The sequence below is a fragment of the Mercenaria mercenaria genome, chromosome 19 (genome assembly GCF_021730395.1).
Source record: "Mercenaria mercenaria strain notata chromosome 19, MADL_Memer_1, whole genome shotgun sequence".
Lineage (NCBI taxonomy): Eukaryota > Metazoa > Mollusca > Bivalvia > Venerida > Veneridae > Mercenaria > Mercenaria mercenaria.
Genome location: NC_069379.1, coordinates 44,666,973 through 44,688,476, shown reverse-complemented (window position 1 = coordinate 44,688,476; position 21,504 = coordinate 44,666,973). Strand labels below are relative to the sequence as shown.

The 21,504-nt window shown below is 35.0% G+C and overlaps 1 protein-coding gene across 1 annotated transcript; it reads right to left on the bottom strand.

The window, feature by feature from the left end:
- Positions 1–248: 248 nt before the first annotated feature.
- On the bottom strand, positions 249–21,216 carry LOC123542050 (neurotrypsin-like). Its single transcript, XM_053531337.1, has 6 exons — positions 21,058–21,216; positions 10,456–10,622; positions 9,453–9,611; positions 3,323–3,479; positions 2,509–2,675; positions 249–415 (listed from the first exon to the last, which is right to left on the bottom strand). The coding sequence occupies exons 1-6, from the start codon at positions 21,096–21,098 to the stop codon at positions 249–251; spliced, it is 858 nt and encodes a 285-aa protein (XP_053387312.1). The 5' UTR covers positions 21,099–21,216.
- Between the last annotated feature and the right edge of the window lie 288 nt (positions 21,217–21,504).

Genomic DNA, 21,504 nt, shown 5'->3' with positions numbered 1-21,504 from the left:
AGCGCCTTTAAAGTTCCAATAACAGTGTCTAATAGAACATACCTCTAGACACCGAGCTATATTGAAAACACCGGATAATTATGATAAATAAGATATATCATCGCATACAATCATCATTAAATACCGAATTTTCATAAGCCTTAACATTTTACAGCAAGTATACGCCACTTTGCTTCTGGTTCTCACTTTAAAAGCATGAGCTGCTTACATCACAACAAACAATATTATTTCATTAAGCAATGGACTACTTACGTCAATCCGAAAATTTTGCATATGGCCCATGCTGCACCGAACGACAAGTAAGAAAAATCATCACATACTGTTCCCCATGTACCATTGACTTTAAGTTCAACACGTCCATGGTATGGTCCATTAGTACCAGCTAGTCTTATATCCGTTATGTCTAACTGATATCCTGCGGGAAAAATGTTTTGTGTAACTGCAATATGGATGTTGCACTTTGCATAACTTTTACAACTTCAAAAGGTAGTTTTCCAACCAGAATATCTATTTTGATATATTTATCTTACCAAATTCATTGCTTCCATTTTTTGAACACTAAAGACATGAAGTCACAGGCGCTGCTTTTTGTATTATTAGTTATTATCTACGCAAAAGGAGATGCCAAATTTTCATTGTTAAACTGACTGATATGCTTTACATACAAGGTAAATTTGGGCATTGTGTTACAAGTTTGTTTTTCCTGTCTGTGATTTACTGTAAGACATTTTAGTACTACATTTCGAGCGGAGTTTTTTTTATAGATTTGTTCAATGTTCTTTTTAGTCTGGCCGAAAGAATGCCGCGCGATTAGGCACAATCAGTCGAGTAACAACAATATATTTGCACGTAACAAACGTTTTGATGATAATCAATTGTAAGATAAGCACTTTCGGTTTAGAAATTATGTTTAAAAAATCCATGTCAAAATTGTTCCTGAAATTTTCAGTGGCTGTACCGGATACTGTTACTCGTTGTTTCTCCCATATATAATTGATAATTTATCTAAGATTGTGACAATAAACCTAAAAATTGTTTGCTCTGTTGTTCAATATCTGAAGATGGTTACTTCCTTTATTTTCAAAGAAATGAATAGTAGTATAATTTCGAAAACAAAATGTTTTTTTCAATTCTTGTAATTTTTATGGTCAAACTGTAGTACGAGGATTTTGATCAGATCAGTAATATAAAATAATATCGATGTACAAGCCACTGTCAAAACACTTCTTACTCTTCTTACAGTACAAAGCAATCCTGACAATATAGTAACATAACGGTAAAAGTATCCTTAAAATAAGGCTCTCACCGGATTATGCGGTTTGTGAATAGTTTGTCACCGTGATGATTATAAATAAAGGTAAAAGTTTACTGTTGAAGGCCAGTTTATGACTCGGAGATTACCACTCGGGAGTAGAGGGATGACATCCAATAATAGTTGAGTGAAAAAAAAACAATCTTGCCGCTAAGACTATTCATATAATAGAAAACACAGAAATCTACAGTAAGATAACTTTCAACACAAAGCTAGAGAAAAGTCAACACTTATGCTTTAAATGTACTGTCTCTACATGCCACAGTTCCATTACACAGTACACAATGACGTAAGGTTAATTCTGTATGTTGTACAAGTATAATTAGCTTTCCAATTAATTCTAATTACCACAAATATTGTTCATACAGAAATCCATTGACAGTTCGATAGGAAAAATTGACGAGAAGATTAGAATACCGAGAGATGTTAAAGCAGACGGATATTGAAAATGAAGTTAATGAATAAAGGTAAACGATAATGCTACTGGCAAAGCACACATATTGCTTTTTATTTTTGATATTCTTTGAAAACCTAAATTATTTCTAATATAAATAAATGCGTTTAAGCAATTGCGTTTCATTATGTATTGAAACAAGACACTTATCGCACATTTAAGACTTCACAAAAAAGATAAAATTTTAATAGAAACATATTAGACTTAGTACGAAACTTAAAAGACTCAAAAGCTTGAGTCCATACTTTTTGCAATTTGCTAAACATGCAAGTCTAACGCGTTTGTAGCGCTTTATTAACTAATTTGCACTTAATATTACTGCATGAAATAATGTCATTTAATAATATAGGTTAAATGTTTTTTTCCTTGGAGTAAGCGTATGTCGTATGAAAACTACGTATAAAGGCCATTTTTATTGAATGGTTAATTGGAAATACGATTTGAATTAATCAAAATGCACTAAAATATAACAATTATACTATTTTCTAAATGCAATAAAAACCGATGTTGTAATAGCAATACCATCATCAGCGATTCATGCTTTATATTACTTTGGACACGCTGTCACAAGTTTCAGCTTTTTGTAACACATTTTAACTACATTAATTTAACAATGATGAACACTGTATACATAACTGATTAAGCCTACACTGTGTTTCTAAGATCAAACCTATTACATCTATGTCGATGTCATGCATTCCCAATAGTATAACTTGCTTAATGAACTGTTTTAACTCTATACCTGTACAAACAACAGCTACATCGTCATAATGCGTACAGTGGTTTGAAACTTCATAACTGCAAAGGTTTATGTGAGTTTCTGTACCCATGCAGTTCAACTTGTCGACGTATATTGGACCGTTTCCTCTACCGCTGCGATGCTTGGCCTTTGTGTAAAAGCTGCTATATCTGTTCAAGTATAAATATACATACATACATACTGAGTACTGTAAATGATTTCCAAACCTTTTCATAAACATACATTACCAGAAGAGAAATCTTTATTCCTGCACAAATGTTTACAAAAAAAATAAACAGAGGAAATTTACATAATTATAATTAATTTATTGTCGATTTTAAGGTTTGTAATTTGCAGCATGTACATCATACACGAGTCACCCTAGCTACATGCTTGATTTTCTCAGCTGCCAGAGATAGCATATGTGCTTAGCATATAAAAAAATTACACTAAACTTATTATAATACTATTTAAGGTATCTTATATATAATATTCAAAGTATTATCCGGTAGATTTATATTTTTATTTAGATTTTATCTCACAAAATTTGTTCATTTAATGACATTGTACATTTTTGGAAGAGGTCAAATCTTATCAAAATTAACTATTTACATTTTACTAGTATTGAATATGTGTTCCTATTTACATTATCAGCAGATAATCTACTAATGTACCGTTAAATTCGTGTATGTTAAAAAGAGTAATAAAAATGAGCTTTAATATTAAGTCAGATAGTCGTCTAGAAAAATCCATAATTATATATTGTTTCCAGAACTATACACAAAATTAAAAGATGAAATAAGAAATAAATACTTACTCCAGTCCAAACATTTTGCAAATAACTGTTGCCTCTGCAGAAGCGAAATTTGTGTCACAAATTGTTCCCCAAGTTCCATTAACTAGAATTTCAACACGTCCTTCGGAAGGTCTTCTACCATTTTTTAACTGAATTTCACTAATATTGAGTGGAAAAACTGTAATGAATATGAACTGAAATTTACATAGGACGTTTAATAACTGTCAACAACGACCAGAGGCAAATGGGTTTGTAAACCCCAACCTTTTGCACCAAGAAAAACAAAAAGAAATGACTATGACCAATCATCAGTTTCTGTTTAAAGACCACTGCATCACTGCGACCTTGACCATAGAGGTACCGATTTAATGCAAAAAACACCCACCGCCATACACACACAAACACGCAGTATAGGGTAAACGCAGTTTTTTTCGTGCCACAACATCTGCAGAATTCCGAGTAAGTCTGCAGATGTTGTTTTACAAAACAATTGTACGTTTTTGCTCTACAAAACTAAAGAAAAACAACAAGACTATTTTTGCGATATTTTTATCGAAATCGGCCTTTTCAGTTTGATATGGACACATGTTTTATTTATACAGTTCCAGGGCTTACAGTAATAGTGCATTTTTATACATAACGATTTTTCATTTATATGTGTAGCATGCCTTGACATGTTTTTCTTTTTAAATATTACATATATGTAAGTAGTATAAAAGTGTGTATGTGTGTGTGGGGATGGGGGGGGGAAGCTTCGGGTCCCGAAGATTTGCCCTTTGAAGCACCAAGATTCCTAAAAGTCTGCGAGTATGCCAGAAACAGTCGCAGACCAGTGCAGTTGACTCGGGAGGGTCCCAAAATGCCAAACCTAGTCTTAACTCGATTGACACCAAGATTCCTGAAAGTCTGTGAGTTTGCCAGAAACACTCGCAGGCCAGTGCAATGGACTCCGGAGGGACCCAAAATGCCAAACCTAGTCTTAACTCGATTGGCACTAAGATTCCTGAAAGTCTATGAGTTTACCAGAAACACTCGCAGGCCAGTGAAATGGACTCGGGAGGGTCCAAAATGCCAAACATAGTCTGCGAGTATACCAGAAACAGTCGCAGACCAGTGCAATGGACTCGGGAGGGACCCTAGATTTCAAAACTGGTCTTAACTCGATTGGCACTAAGATTCCCGAAAGTCTGCGAGTATATTAGAAACAGTCGCAGACTAGTGGAATGGACTCGGGAGGGTCCCAAAATGCCAAACCTAGTCTTAACTCGATTGGCACTAAGATTCCTGAAAGTCCGTGAGTTTGCCAGAAATACTCGCAGACCAGTGCAATGGACTCCGGAGGGTCCCAAAATGCCAAACCTAGTCTTAACTCGATTGGCACTAAGATTCCTGAAAGTCTGTGAGTTTGCCAGAAACACTCGCACACCAGTGCAATGGACTCCGGAGGGTCCCAAAATGTTAAACCTAGTCTTCACTCGATTGGCACCAAGATTCCTGAAAGTCTGCGAGTATACCAGAAACAGTCGCAGGCCAGTGCAATGGACTCGGAAGGGACCCTAGATTTCAAAACTTTTCTTAACTCGGTTGGCATCAAGCTTCCTGAAAGTCTGCGAGTGTGCCAGAAACTGTCGCTGAATAGTGCAATGGATTCGGGAGGACCCCAAAATGCCAAACCTAGTCTTAACTCGATTGGCACCAATATTCCTGAAAGTCTGCGTGTATAGCAGAAACAGTCGCAGACGAGTGCAATGGACTCGGGAGAGACCCTAGATTTCAAAACTGGTCTTAACTCGATTGGCACCAATATTCCTGAAAGACTGCGAGTATGCCAGAAACAGTCGCAGACTAGTGCAATGGACTCGGCAGGTTCCAAAATGCTAAAACTAGTCTATTTTAAAGGTTTTAGTGTTTAAATTTAATTTTGAGAAAAAAAAAATCACGAACAACTCTGATTGATAAATATTTTATTTCCAACAATTATTTTCACCTTCTTCTTATTCGGTTGTAATCATCTCAATGTGCATTGTATTTAATTTAACTTTATATGTTAGTTAATATTATTGAAAGTGCACTTTTTGTATAAATAGTTACAGTTACAATCTGATACCCTGTACACAATTGATCGCTCCATGCTTCACTTCTCTAAATCTGCTTTTCTCCTGTTTCAGAATCTTGCTCCGAATCTAAGTCGTCTTCTTCATCCAACTGAGGTATATTGAAAGTGCGAAGAATGTTATCAAACAGAAATCTCCTCTTAAGAATTGCGTACTTTAGTGCCTCATCATCTCATAACCTTCTGTTTCAATAAGCTGATGTATGGTGCCCATTATAGCTTTATAAAGGGCATCATTTTTCATGGCGTTGAACCAAAGTAGCTTCTTGCCAAATGCATTCATAAGGGCTTTTCTGTATGTACTTTTCATGTCCTGGAAAACTGTTTCTTTTGCATCATTTTCGCTGATTTCTAAATCTTCTTTTAAAAGTTCAGCGACTTTAGAATCATACTGCCACTGGCATTTTGAAAACGCCTCTTCCACAACTTCGTCCCATGGATCAATTTCCATAGACTCCTCCTCAGTTTTCATAGAGGTATCATCACCCTGATCATAATCGTTTCCAACTGGCCCAAAAATGTCTTCTTTGTCAGAAATACCTGACATGGATACTCATAATTCCTCACTACCTCCTCATACCTCCTCATTGCCTCCTCACTGCCTCATCATACCTCCTCATACCTCCTCACTTCATCCTCACTGCCTCCTCATTGCCTCCTCGTACCTCCTCACTACCTCCTCATTGCCTCCTCACTGCATCCTCATACCTCCTCACTGCCTCCTCATACCTCCTCACTACCTCCTCACTGTCTCCTCATTGCCTCCTCATACCTCCTCACTACCTCCTCATTGCCTTCTCACTGCCTCCTCATTGACACATAGTTGAAATTGGTCAGTAGCACGTATAACATGAAATCATTGAATCGTGAAATTGTAAACATCATGAAATTAAAGTGTTGAAAGGGCTGTATTTATACAGCTTATTGAAACAGAAGGTTATGAGAGTGATGAGGCACTAAAGTACGCAATCCTTAAGAGGAGATTTCTGTTTGATAAAATTCTTCGCACTTTCAATATACCTCAGTTGGATGAAGAAGACGACTTAGATTCGGAGAAAGATTCTGAAGCAGGAAAAAAAGCAGATTTAGAGAAGTGAAGCATGGAGCGATCAATTGTGTACAGGATATCAGATTGTTACTGTAACTATTTACACAAAAAGTGCACTTTCAATAATATTGACTAATATATAAAGTTAAATTAAATACAATGCACATTGAGATGATTACAACCCAGGCCTAAATCTAGACGCTTAAACGGCACCTCTCTCAGCAAAATCCTCGTTCTGAGATGTATATTCGAATGGTTCTTCCGGCAGAACAGACAACAGCTATAGAGAAGAGCATGCTTGAGCGTCAATTGAAACCAGAGAGAACTCTCGTCGATCTGGAATTGCAACGAATAGAGGAAGTCAAGGAAAAGAGCAAGCATCATATTTCAACACAAAAGACAGATTTCTTATTCTTACGACCAGTGCAGTCTGTCTTTTGTGTTAACCCTAACCCTAACCCTCAGAAGAATATTTGCTCGAAGATCTCCTTTTTAACTTTCTCGATTTCCTATCCATTGTACCGAAGAATTCCTATCCATTGTACCGAAGAATTCCATTTTTAGTGAATGCTCGCCCGTATCTCTTGCTAGCTGAGCTGTGAATGTCTTTAAATATAAAGTGAGACCGTGTATTTATCTATCAGTCACTTGTTTCAGAACTTTTATGTTTATGATCCAAGAGTCTCCTTTTTCAGATGCTTGAGAAATGCCTGACGGTTTTCAAACACGTAGTCGCAAAATTCATAGATATTAGAATGATACGCGCATGTATGCCATACTCTAAAATGGTTTAATATGTTTCTCTAACACAAGAAAAAGTAATCGCATTTCTTGCATTGAAATATAACGTTCTCGTTTCCTTTACTTCCCATAGTGAGGATAACGGTCTCGCTTTATAAACAACTGACTACACTGTCTAAACCAATCAAATTGTACCCTGTCTCACAGCTGCTTCTTTTATACACCTTCAAGTCGCATTTAATGCCTCATTGCCTCCTCACTGCCTCCTCACTGTCTCCTCAAACCTCCTCACTGCCTCCTCACACCTTCTCACTGCCTCCTCACTGTCTCCTCATACCTCCTCATTGCCTCCTCATTCCTCCCCACTGCCTCCTCACTACCTCCTCATTGCCTCATCACTGCCTCTGAGCACCAGCGTACGCGGTAGGATTTTTTGCATTGAAATAATATCGCTGTAAAATTTCCTCCTTCTCTTTATTATCCATGAGTAAAGTGACACATGTTAAAGCGCCCCAGCAAATGGTAAGTTTAGCATGGAAATGTGTCTTTCAAAGGCAATAAACAAAAGATCCGCTTCACCAGTGATTGGTGGAAAACTTGCAAAAATTAAAATTGTTGAAATACAATATCACTTCATAAAATGTCACATTGCTCTCCCCTTAAGGTTTTCTTCTACATACAACAAACTCGTATAAGCAAATATTACCATGAGCAAAAACATCTACATGGGCAAACATATCGGTATGTGTAAAAACAACGGTATATGCAAAATTTCGGTATGTGTAAAATTTCGGTATGTGCAAAATTTCGGGATGTGCAAAATTTCGGTATGTACCAATTTTCGGGATGTGCTAAATATCGGTATGTGCAAAAATATCGGTATGTGCAAAATTTCGGGATTAGCAAACTCCTCAAATAGGCAACATCCTCAAAATGTGCAAAATCCTCAAAATGGGCAAAATCCTCGCCCTCGACCACTCCATTTATACCTACTTATGTATAAGAAATGTAACCTCCCCTTTCTTATATAATCAATATACATATATAATGTAAACTTTTGATTTACATGACACTATTTCTCTACACAACATGCATGTGTAGTGAGTTGCTGAAAGAACAAAACGTCGGCCAGAAATATTCATACCTATTTATTTTGTAACCAAACCTAGAAAACCTATGATTTGCACCCCGCCCCGCCGCATCAAAACTTGATTAACACGAACATTATTGTTTCCAACATCCATATAAGCAACAAAAATATATTTATAAACATATATATATATATATATATATATATGTGTGTGTGTGTGTGTGTGTTTGGTGAGATATACAAATAGACGAAGACATATCAAAATATACCTTCTGTTCATCAAATGTAAAATAACTGTGGAAAAATCTTTCTAACTTAAAAGTTTGTAGTTCATACCCTTTCCGCTTCGATATGTGTATGCTTAACACAGCATCAGTAGGCTGCATAGTCCAAAACTACTATAAATCTTGACAGATGTGTGAATTTCATCCTAAAAATTGACAGCTGTACACCAAAGCGGGTGTTATTGCATAGAAAACGTTTTCAGTATCAAGGTTATGCAGACCATGACATTTAACCCATAAAACCAAAGCAATAGGCATAAATAGTTAAACCTTTATTTAAAAAGAAGGTATGTGTAAGTACTTTTTATCATACACATTCATTGGTTTATCATTATCGAAACCTCATATCAATTGCTACATATTGTCCTTTTGCTTTGTTGTCTGAGAAGATGTTCAATAAATGGAATTTAGCAATTACACATAATTGTATAAGATTTATTTTAAACACACTTTCGTCATACTACGGTGCAATAACTGTTAAAAAGCAAATACTCTAAACATTTATATGTAATTGTACAAAAGGATACTCACTTAACACAGACTTTTCTAAATAATATTTCTTTTTCGTTCAAGATTTAAACTCATAACCAAAAGGATAGTACTTTTGGGCTCAACCCAACTAAGCTAATACTATTTGTATTATTGGAACCACTTACCTTCTACAATCCGAGCTACAAAATATCTCACAGACGCTGTGTGTGTTTTGTTGTAAATCTGTAGACAGTTATATTTTTAATCGAAACAAGTTACTAACACTGACAAATATTCAGTCAGTTGAAATGTAATATTGAACACGCATACAGTTAGAATACATACGCTTCTAAAAACGAACAAATTATAATAAAATAATGACAGAAATATATTATGCTCCATACCATAAATTGGAGTGCATCTTTGTTTCTCGGACCAACTATTATTGTTCAGACATTTCATTTTTATCTGGAATGGGTAGAATCCTGTATGACAAGTTACTGTTAATTCGGTTCCATTGAATGCTACTGGATATCCATTATAAATGTCTGGTAAACCACAAGCTGACCAAAAAAGAAAATACAAAGCAGAACATCGCCACATATTGTAAAAGATATACTACAGAAACGCAAATGAAAACCTTACAACATTCTCATAGCAAAAATGTTGTATTAAATAATTACAATAAAATAAATTCTGTGTTAAGAATCTGAACGATCTGTTCTTCAGATTAATTCAAATATATAAGCTGATAAACACCCTGTAGTATTTTAATCAATCGCTGAATGCGTTTGTAAGTGTAAAAATGTTTTTCTGTATTTTTTGTTTGTTTGTTTGTTTGTTTGTTTTCTTAAGTAAATAAGACTTGTAAGACTTAAGGTTTTGTTTATTATTGGTTTGTTAAGAATTCATGGTCATATCAACCAGTATAGAACAACAGTGTTATCTGTCGGACCTAATCTTTTTAAACTGACATAGCATCATTACAGAACAAGAGCCTGAATATTCACAACATCAAATAGTATACATGCAATATTTACTCGTACCTGAATATTTACAACTTCAAATAGTATGCATGCAATATTTACTCGTACCTGAATATTTACAACTTCAAATAGTATGCATGCAATATTTACTCGTACCTGAATATTTACAACTTCAAATAGTATACATGCAATATTTACTCGCACATGTACATGGAGGCTCAAAATGTTACTTCAAAGCTCTTGTCGCTAAAATAACGCTAAAATATATGTACGTAATTATACATCACTTTTATACAACCATTGTCTGAGAAAAACGTCTTTACTTTCCCATTATTTTCATTTATTATGCTATTTGAAGGTCGTCTGCTTTTGATGAAACTGTTACAAAACAACGAAATAGTATGTACATTTATTTACTTACGTGTACAAGCTATGGATAAGTCGTACAGGTGAGAGCTTGAAGGACGATGTGGTGCATATAAATAACAGCTATTTACGTTATCCTTTTCTGCGTTGCAGGCTATTTGAGATATCAGTATCGGCCCAGTTCCTTCCCCATATACTGCTGTGTCAAAATACATGGCTAAGCTGTAACAAAACAAATCACTGTATGACTATATATTTTCCGTTTATTGTGCATAGTGATAAACAATTTCCACACACACAGTATCATATAAACACTATATCAGGCAAGAGTAAGTCAAGAAAGATATAAAATAATCGAATCTTTCCGATTTTAGATGTTTAGAGTTTCTGTCTTCTGACCTATTTCGTCCGGCCTTTAAAGATGTTTCACTGATAGTCTGTTTTTCGCAAAGGTATTGAAGTACTTGCGTTTTGGTACAAGCGTTTATATATATTTTACATGACATGCCTTTTATTGTCACTACATGTTTCAGCGATTCACCTGGCGGGAAGTACATTTTACACTGTCCCGTGACTTTGGAACATGTTTGGGAAAAGGGAAAGGTTAGGTTCGCCCCATAAACCGGTTGAAGCTCCACAGCCGTGTTTTTGCCGATGTCCGTTCTATGACGATGTCCAACTGCATTTATTTATTTGTTTGTTTTGCCCTCTTGTGTTTTCCTTGTATGTGTGTATGTTTTTGTGCTGGTCTTGTTTACGTCTGTATAAAGTGAGTTGTGATTGAGGGAGGCTGCAGTTTTGGGACGTAAGATATTCATCCTTGTTTTTCTTTTGTGGTAAACAAAGAACATCTTATTCAACAATGTACCTTTTCAATACAAAGTCATGTTTTCCCGTACAACCGGATAATAGAAATACCTCAAAAAGTTGCCCCCGTTGAAAGTGAATGTCATTTGAGAAAAAAGAAAATAAACACCTGCTGAAGACTACGTTTGATTTAATTATGCTATATATTTTAGTATTGAGACAATATTGCAAATGCATCAAAACGAAGGTATGTAACAGTTCTCTGAACAATGTGAGATTTCAAAGGCGATGAGCAAATACGAAAATGCAATCCCTCCTTTATGCAGTTCTTTTCTGGGATTCAGTACAAATATATTTCAAGTGAAAACCGTTTTGTAGAGAAATATACATGTTTAAAAGCTGTTCAGTTTTACTTTTGATGGTGTTAGGCCTTAGATGGCGGTTTTTGGAAGCCCTGGCGATTTTTTTTTACGCTGTACTTTTACCAACGTTGTCTTTTAATCTGTCAGCAGTGTCAGTCAATCAATAAGTATAAGTATTTTTCGAATGTATTGCTACGAAACGATGAACATTCTTCAGACAGCGATACTTTATTATCTATTTTTTCGTACCTTTCGCCATCGAACATTCAAGTGTCACAGTGTCATTTCGACCCAGATGAGAGATGTATAAAAGTTCTACACTAATACTTTCTTAAACCAAATACAGGTACAATACTGTTTTGTTATCTGCTTGCAAGCGGCGACAAATCCAGGACCCTGTGAACCAGTTCAACCAATTAGTAATTTTGATCAGGCTCCAGCCAAGCAAAATAAAAAATCAAGAACTCCAAAATTGCCATGTACAATTTGTAACAGAGGTGTAATATCAACAAATAAAGCAATGCTGTGCTCAGTGTGCAATGCAAAGTCACATTTGAAATGTATTGCCAGTGATTCTAGTGAAAATAAAATGTTTCGACCAGATACTAAGAGTGTTCAATATATTATTTTGCAGAATGTGTTGTTTAAATGAAATGCCTTTTAGCTGTGCTACACAGACAGATAAATCCTTTATAAACCTCTCTGGGGATACATCATCTTCGACATACGCTACATTACCTGGATCTTTTTCAAGATCTCTTCCATCTTCAGCATCAAAGGACCACTTCCAGTGTTTTACTGAGAGAGGACTTCATTTCATTCATATTAATGTCAGGTCAATCTTACCTTAAATGTCTGAACTGAGAATTCTTGCCTTGAAAACCGAAGCTGATGTTATATGTATTCATGTATCAGAAACATGGTTAGACAATTCTGTAACTAATTCAGAGATAAACATTGACACCTACACAGTGGTTAGATGTGACAGGGACAGACATAGGGGTGGTGTATGTTGTTATGTCAGGAATGATATTGCATTTACTACTAGACATGAGTTGAATACTTTACATGGTGAATTTGTTTCTATTGAACTTCTTTTACCCAAAACTAAACCAATGGTGATAGGGACATTTTATAGACCACCAAATCAGTCAAATTTTACTGAGTATTTTGAAAATGTTTTAAATAATCTTAGATCTGATTGTGAATGTAATCTTCTAGGGGACGCCAATATATGTTTTAAACAGAAATCTAGTTCAATATATAAGTGTTACTCCAATATTTTGAGGATATTTGACCTCCAGTATTATTATTGATCATATTTGTATAAATTCAAAGGACAAATTGAGTCAGTGTGCTACAATTTCTATTGACTTTAGTAACCATTTCATGATATTTTGCACAAGGAAAATTATCAAACCATTTTTTTCAAAACATTATTTTTCAAAAGTTAGATGTATTAAGAATTACAGTAAGGAATTATTTATTGAAAGTTACAAAAGACTGATTGGAGTAAGTGCTTTTATTCTGAAATAGTGCTTGGATAGCTTTTAAAGATATTTTTATGTCAGTTCTGAATTCAGTTGCTCTTGTTTAAGAAGTCCGATTCAAACGAGAACAGAACCTTGGATGTCAGTTGAGATTTTACATTCCATAAGGCTCAGGGATTCTTATCTTTATAAATTTAGAAAGCATGGCCTACATGAGGACTGTTCTATGTATTGTAAATACAGACATATTGTTCAAAGGGAAGTTAGAAGTGCAAAAATTTCATATTTTTCCGAACAAATTGCTGAAAACAGAAATAAACCTAAAAGTGTGTGGGAAAACTTAAAATAGCTAGGATACAAATCTTTTAAAGGTGCTAATGAAAATGTTGTGTTGATCATTGATGGTGAAAATTGTCATAGTTCTAAAAATTGCAGATCATTTCAATGAATTTTTCACAACTGTTGCATCCAAACTTGTTGATAAATTACCATGTCCTAGTCATTTATTTGATATAGATGCTGAAGCTCTGATTGAATTTTATAATGTTAGAAATACTCAAACTAGTGTTTTTGTCTTAAAACATGTATCTGAGTTCTTTGTATTAAACGAACTTAAGAACCTGAAAGCATCAAAGAGTACTGGTTTAGATGAAATACCTGCCATATTTATGAAAGATGCTGCTGTATTTTTGAAAATTCCGGTTACTTTTATTGTTAACATATATATTTCTGAAAACTGTGTACCTGATGACATGAAAGTAGCTAAGGTAAAACCTTTGTACAAGAAAAATAGCTATTTGGAAGTTGGTAGTTACAGGCCAGTTAGTATTTTAAGTATTGTGTCAAAAAATCAATGTATACAAAACTTGAAAATGTTTTAGTTGAAAACAGTATGTTTTACGAGATGCAGTCTGAATTCAGAAACTCGTATTCTATAGATTCGTGTCTAATTCACCTTATGGATCACATTAGAAGTAATAATGTCAAACGCCTATTCACAGGAAGGGTCATGTTAGATCTACAGAAAGCTTTTGACACCGTTGATTTTGAAATTCTATGTGGCAAGTTGAAATTAACGAGTGTCAAAAGTACTTACTGGTTTATATTATACCTGTCTAGTAGAAAACAAGCTGTATGTGTCAATATGGTTTTCTCCGAATACAAACCTGTTACATGTGGTGTACCTCAGGGCAGTACATAAGGCCCTCTCCTTTTCCTATGTTATGTTAATGATATGGTTATCAGTATTGACCCTGAATGTAAATTATTTTTATATGCTGATGAGAGTGCTATATTTTTTGCGCATAAAGATCCAAAGGTAATTTCTTTAAATTTAGGGAAAGATCTAGAGTCTTGATCAAACTGGCTGGTGGATAACAAACTATCTCTTCTTCTTGACAAAACTGAATGCATTATCTTTGGCTCAAAACGCAAATTAAAACTAGTAAATAAGTTTAACATTGTTTGTAGTGGATATCAGATTGAGACCTCTGAATCTGTGAAATATTTAGGTGTCACTACTGACAGCTCATTATCAGGAGAAAGCATTGTTAATAATATAATGTGTAAGGTAAATTCACCTCTTAGATTTTTGTATCGACAAGCTAAATGTTTAGAAAGTTTTTAAGCTCTGCTTTGATTCAATGCCATTTAGATTATGCTTGAACAACCTGGTATCCAAACTTAAACAAGGGTCTTAGAGGTAAGATACAAGTTTGACAAAACAAGATTGTTAGATTCATAAATGGCATGGGACCGAGGGAAAGCGTAAATCAACTTAGCCTGGCTAAACTCCTTTGAGCAAAGATCGCAACCAAGCAAATAAATAACAAACTCAGTTGGATCATGCATGTTTATGAGAGGTAACGAAGTGTGAAAAACACCATACGCCCCCTAGCACTGGCTTAAGAGGAATTCTATTTTAGTTAGTATGGCCCAAAACTGCCAGAAAATCTAAACCATCATATGGCACTTAAAGACTTGTAAAGGGATAGCAAGGATAGCCAATTGTTTTTAAGATCATTCTTTGGAAGCATAACAACACAATCGAGCAAAATAATAGCTGACTTGATTTGAGTATGTCTGTTTGTTAGATGTAGTGAAATGTGAAACTGCCCTCATAGCACTAGCACTAGATTAAACAATGTTCTGTTAAAGTAAAATCTTATGAATTACTTAAAATGTGCACTTAAAATCAGATGAAATGTCTGAAAAATATGGAATGCACACTATGTGAGGCAGTAGTGCTACAGGAATCAAGTTCTGCACGTCTTGATTAAGGTGTTACTTACGATGTTTTCAGTTTAATGTTACCTAATACAGCATATTTGCTCTCTTGTTGGCTATCTGTTATGAATAATATGTTGCTTTATAGCACATCATTTATAAATTAGAAAGCAAATGACAAAAGAAGATCATAGGCTCTCAAAAATATTTTTTTATGAATGACATTTGATTACACTTTGATTCGGAAGCAATTTGTATCGTACTTTCGAGTTTCTTGCTACAGTTTGAACTTTGGACAAAGAGAGGTCATGCCTTTGCCATAACCTTTGGTATGTAACTTAATTGATAATCAAACTTTTTTGTTATGATTGATGCATAATTATTCTTAGTAGTGTATTTCTTAATGTTATGATATATCAAGGATTATTCCATTATATACAGTCAAACCTGTCTATAAAGACCACCCTTGGGAGAGCCAAAATACGGTCTTTATTAGAAAAGGCCTCATCCAGATATCTGACTCAGGTCCCTATGATTAATCCTATAAAGCTAGAGTTAGTTTTGTTTTATGTTCTTTTCATGCTACTTTTTCTAAAATTCAAAAGGTCCTTTTCATAAACTTTGACTTTTACTCACAGGGAAAGTGAAAATATCAGCTGTATGATTATAATATTACGGATGCACAGATAGATAATATTGCATGTTTTATTGAAATTACATCCAAAATTAGAGTTACAAATAACAGAAGAAAACCTTCTTTAAACTAACAGCCAACAGTTTGAATTAATCAGTATGCGACAATTTGGGCTTCAACTTCTTCTTAAATATCTTTTTAAAAAACAATGGCAGTGGTAACGTATTTTAAAGTGTGTTACGGAAAAGTATCACACTCTCTGACTAGCAAGCAAAGAAAAATATTGTATTATTACGATACAAAATAAGTATTATTTATCATGTTTCTGGAATATTTTTTTAATAATTTATGTAATACAACAAGGTTGTTCAAATGGTAACGTAACATGTGTAATGTATGTTACATCTTTATTCTTCCTTTAATATAACATTAATTCTATGTCTGCAAACAGAAAAGACCAAATAGAAATTGGTTTTTCTTTGATAACAATTAATTATATCCTTTTATTCAGTTTTAGAGGTTTCAGAATTTCATTCGTTGTTTGTGACACTGAGTCATTTTATGCAAATTATCTGAGCTCATCCAGTTTTAAGTAAACAAAATGGCCATAAAAGTAACAAAATGATACATCAAAAAGCACTGACAGACTTTACGAGCAGAACAAAGCTGTTTCGTACATTTAAATTGATTTGAAACTTAGAAAATGCCATTTTTACAAAATACTGTTATTTTTTAATATTCTCATTAATATTTACGAATATGCAAATAAGCTAACTAATACAAAATTAATGCTATTTAAAGGCCAATGTCCTGGCTCCATTTTGCCAACATTTTTGTATCGCTAAAACTGACCAAGATATGACTGATTATCATCTATGTGGCCGTAGTTTTCCAAAATGAACGGTTGCAATGGAAATAGTGAAATTATAAAAATAGTTTTTTCGTGGGAACATTTTTTATTTTGAAAGATTTTGTCCTGCCGAACAATTTGGTACTATGAGAAAAGTCTAGGTGGGGTGCATGGTAGACCTCATTGGCCCACGTACTAAAAGCAGTTTGCAAATATTTCTGAAAAAAAAGTGTTCGGACATGGAAAAGGTCCGCTCCAGATGCGTACCTCATTTGCTCACAACGCCTAAAATGTGACCGGAAACTTGAAGACAGACAAAGGCTGTGATAGTAGAGTTATTTCTAACTTGATAACAGGTGACGAAACCTCGGCGGTGCAAATGTTTGAGCCACAGAGAAGGGCTGGTGATAAGCAATGGAAGCGAAAACATAAAAGCCAAGAGAACCATAAGTTAGAAAAAGATGTTGCACGCAAATCTTCAATTCCAATGGGCCAGACATTCAAGTGCCTTGTACACCTGGGCCCAGTTGTTCGAAACTTTAACAGACTGTTAAACTAATCGCCTGTTAAAGTTTGATTCAAAATACTAGTCTCGGTGGGAAACACTAGAATGATGTTTTAATTTTACTGTAAAGAGATTTTAGTGTTCATAATCCTTAAGTCATTTGTTTTTTTTAAGTGTTCTAAAATGTTGAAATATTACTTTCAAAGTTAATCGACTGTTAGCTTAATCAACTGTTAAAGTTTCGAACAACTAGGCTCTGGTCATACAATCACTGGACGATTCTACAAGAACCCTTTACTGAAGAAAGTGTTTTACAATTAAAAACGTCCAGGCAACGGATGGTCATGAATCCATAGTATACGCGACAAAGCCTCATCTCACAAATGCGAGGTTGTTAAGTCTTTTTGGCTTTTGAGAAGGTGGAAGTTGTAAACTATTCTCCTTAATCACCTGACCTTAGTCCCTGTATTTTGTTTTTATTTCCAAGGCATAAAAATGCATTCAGAAAATGAATGTAAGTCCAAAAGTTTTCTTGACAGCGCCATTTATCAGTGCCTCCTACTGAAACCAAAAGAAGACTATTTATCTGCTTTTCGTGATTGGGTAGGGTAAAAAGGTGAAAAATTTGTTTCGGTAAAGGGTGAATACATTTAAGGTCTGTATTTTTTATAAAACGTAATAAATCCGAACACCAAGACAGAAATCTTTGCAGGACCCTCGTAAATGTTCTTTCTCTAAGTACTCCGTTGTATGCGCAAAACACATTCAACCAGAGGGAACCGATCACAAAGGAACACGCGATATATCATAGGTTTATTCAAAGTAGCTGTACACTTACACAGTTTCAGCATACTGTAATGGCATTTAAGATATATTGTTGTCATCGCAGTTATTAGGTCGCGTTGGGACACAATTGTTGAAAATCCCGTTAAAAAATATGCAATGTTGTTTACAAACTAGTATCCCCTGACTCCTCTCAACATATTACAACGTCTTCAAGAGTATTTATAGGTGTAACTACGTATTTTAAAAAGAATCTTACGACTCAGGTGCATCTAGGCATCTTTTGGCGTCTCCAGCTGTACATGATGTGTTTTCGTACTCTGTTACGGCCGTCTTTTATTGCTAAATTAAATTATCTCTCTTTATGGGATTAACTAAGTAAAAAGGTTGCACAATACCTTCTGTTTTTAGTAATTTGTGGCTATGCCTTATTCTCAGCGTTCTGAGTGTGTGCATACACTGCACTAAGTTGATGACAAATATCCATAAGATGGAGGCTATTCCGGGATGTACCACATATGAATGAGGGAATTATTCAATTTCAGAACGAACTTTATATCATCAAATAGACTTCTTCAAAGTAGGGTGTGATACAGCGGTCTTCTGTTCTTAAGTTGAATTACCCACCTTTAAAGGATTAATAAGTAAAAAAGGTTGCAAAATACGTACGTTTTTGGCTGTTATAAGTAAAAATGTAACAAGTTAATTTAAAGAGACAAATTTTCTCAACACTGATAGCCACTTAAAAGTGTAGTGTATGCAGATTTTCAGACACGTTGAAATGTCATGCGCGGGTTTCCTACATATGTGTTGTTGAAACATTGGAATGTGGAGGCATCGCATTATATAGGTTGCCGGCATGATTGGCTAATAGGCGAAGGTGCCGTATTCTCAGGGTTTTGGGAGCGTGCATACGCTGCGCTCCGTTGCGGATAAATGTTCATAAAATCTATTGCATGAAACGAAAACTGTTCATCAACAAATGATGTCAATTATTTAGAATTTAGCGGTATATGTTGACAGTATATTAAAACAGTCTGAAAACGGGTTGTTGTGGTTTTTATAGTATTGCGTTACTCACATGTATCGGACCTGAATAAAAACTAAAAAAAACTTGCTTTGCAAAATTATTTCATGATAAATCATGTAAAGTTTATTAGAAATAGACAAAAAGTGCATGTGTGAAAGATCATTGCAATCGGGCGTCAAAAGGTATTCCAAGAGTCTACGATATATTGGTACAACCCTTGTTTGATTTATTTGACTTGATTCATGTGAATACGATCGGTTAAAATATGCCATCAGATACATTGGTCATGGTGATTGCTTGGTTTTCATCATAAAAACATGCACTATCATTATATTTTAAGATCTGGAAATGGAATATTCTTAGCATTAGATGATTAATATGATAAACTTTGAATCATTCATGTACGTGAGACCATGTAATTATTATAATGCATATGACTATCGTATTTGCAATTACCACAAAAAGGTTTTATAGTGAAAACGCTTGGTGAAACGGACAATAACTCCTCCAGAGCGATTGTCTACGATTTTAGCTTTCTGCACTTAAATGAAGTAGTATTGCATATGGAATGGAATGAAATTGTCGAAATGTTTACCTTTTTTTCTGTCACGCGGCGTTATGGCATGTACAAATTTAAGTCACGTCCAACGTTTGCTTAACTGAAATAAGTATCTGACTCTAAACTGAAGTTCGGATCAAAAGGTTAAGGAATAGTTTCTTGTTTAACGCGTGAATGGATGGAACAACTTATTTCCAGCCGAGCCCACGTCAGGTGTCATATTTACCTCCCCAGCATCAAATCTAGGCCGGTACTGCTGGAAACAGTACCAATGTAAGCATATTACCAGTACTAAACAACAGTCGGGATATTAGCCGCTACCAGGAATCGAACCCGGACCGCTGGCGAAGTAGTCCAACCTGCTGACCACTGCGCCACTGACTCCATTTCTGATAAAACGTCACTTGGCAGCAAATTGAAATTTGTCATTCCTGTTCAGCAGTACAAATTTGGGTACAAAACACAAGGCAAGCCTTTTTTGTCGCTTTCATCTTTTAATGTTTGGGATTTTTAAGAGCCATTTCAATGCAGATTATGTTTGTAATTAAGAGGGCATATTAAGTTTTAAATTGATGGTAGATTTAATTAAAAATGATTGATTATTATCAAAAGGTACGATAAGTAGAACTTTAATATTTTGTTTTTGTGACTTTAAATTTATTTGGGTCGTCTGCGAAAAATAAACGTTTAGACGTTTATATCTTCCTTGCCTAATAAAATAAATTTTATAAAATCTGGAAAATAGATCCTTCGGAAGCACCGAGAACAAGGCAAAAAGTGAAAATTGCAGACTCGATTTGATTGAGTCTGTTCATGAGCAGTAATGGAAAATGCAACACTGCCCACGCCTCCTAGCACCAGCTTAAGCAGTATTCAATCTTCAAATCTAAATGAATTGAAATCAATGATCCCGAAGGACCAGAAAATATAACAACACTGAGATGAAGTCGGGGCGACTTTTTACGGCCGCCACACAGCACTTAACACCCGCTGTTTTGAAGTAAATAAAGTCTGGAAAATAGATCCCTCGGAAGCACCGAGAACAAGGCAAAAAGTGAAAATTGCAGACTCGGTTTGATTAAGTCTGTTCATGAGCAGTAATGGAAAATGCAACACTGCCCACGCCTCCTAGCACCTGCTTAAGCAGTATTCAATCTTCAAATCTAAATGAATTGAAATCAATGATCCCGAAGGACCAGAAAGTATAACAACACTAAGATGAAGTCGGGGCGACTTTTTACGGCCGCCACACAGAGTTTAACACCCGTTGTTGTGAAGTAAATAAAATCTGGAAAATAGATCTCTCGGAAGCACCGAGAACAAGACAAAAAAGTGAAAATTGCAGACTCGGTTTGATTGAGTCTGTTCATGAGCTGTTATAAGACTAACCTAATATTCTCTATGTATTTACCTTGCGTCATAAGTATTGCAGATTGTTTGGGCATCATACATATCTACATATCTTCTATCTATTGTTCCCCAGTGACCATCAACGTGTAACTCGATACGACCGTCGTACAGTCCAGTGCCATTTACAAGTCGTGTGCCGGTAATATTTAAAGGACGCACTATAAAAAAACAACATTGAAGGTCTGTTAAAATATATACTCGATCTTAAGAGGATTTCAATGTTATCTTTTGTTTCAGTTACAGTGAAGATTATGTCGTGAATACTAGTCCTGGTTGCGCTTTATTTGACTTCATGTGCGTTAAAATCATTATTATTATTACAATTTACCAGATTTTTATAGCGCTCTTTTCATCTAAAAAATAGACGTTCGAAATCGCTATGCAGACTATATACCACAGAATGATATTGACACACAATACAACACAACATTATATCAACATTAAAAGG

Bases quoted from the DNA above. Each gene is read 5' to 3' on its own strand.
- LOC123542050 (XM_053531337.1), bottom strand. From the start codon at position 21,098: ATGTATGATGCCCAAACAATCTGCAATACTTATGACGCAAG. The intron at 10,623-21,057 runs GTAAATACATAG...GTTTTGTTACAG, and splicing joins TGCAATACTTATGACGCAAG to CTTAGCCATGTATTTTGACA. The intron at 9,612-10,455 runs GTAAGTAAATAA...TTTTTTGGTCAG, and splicing joins CTTATCCATAGCTTGTACAC to CTTGTGGTTTACCAGACATT.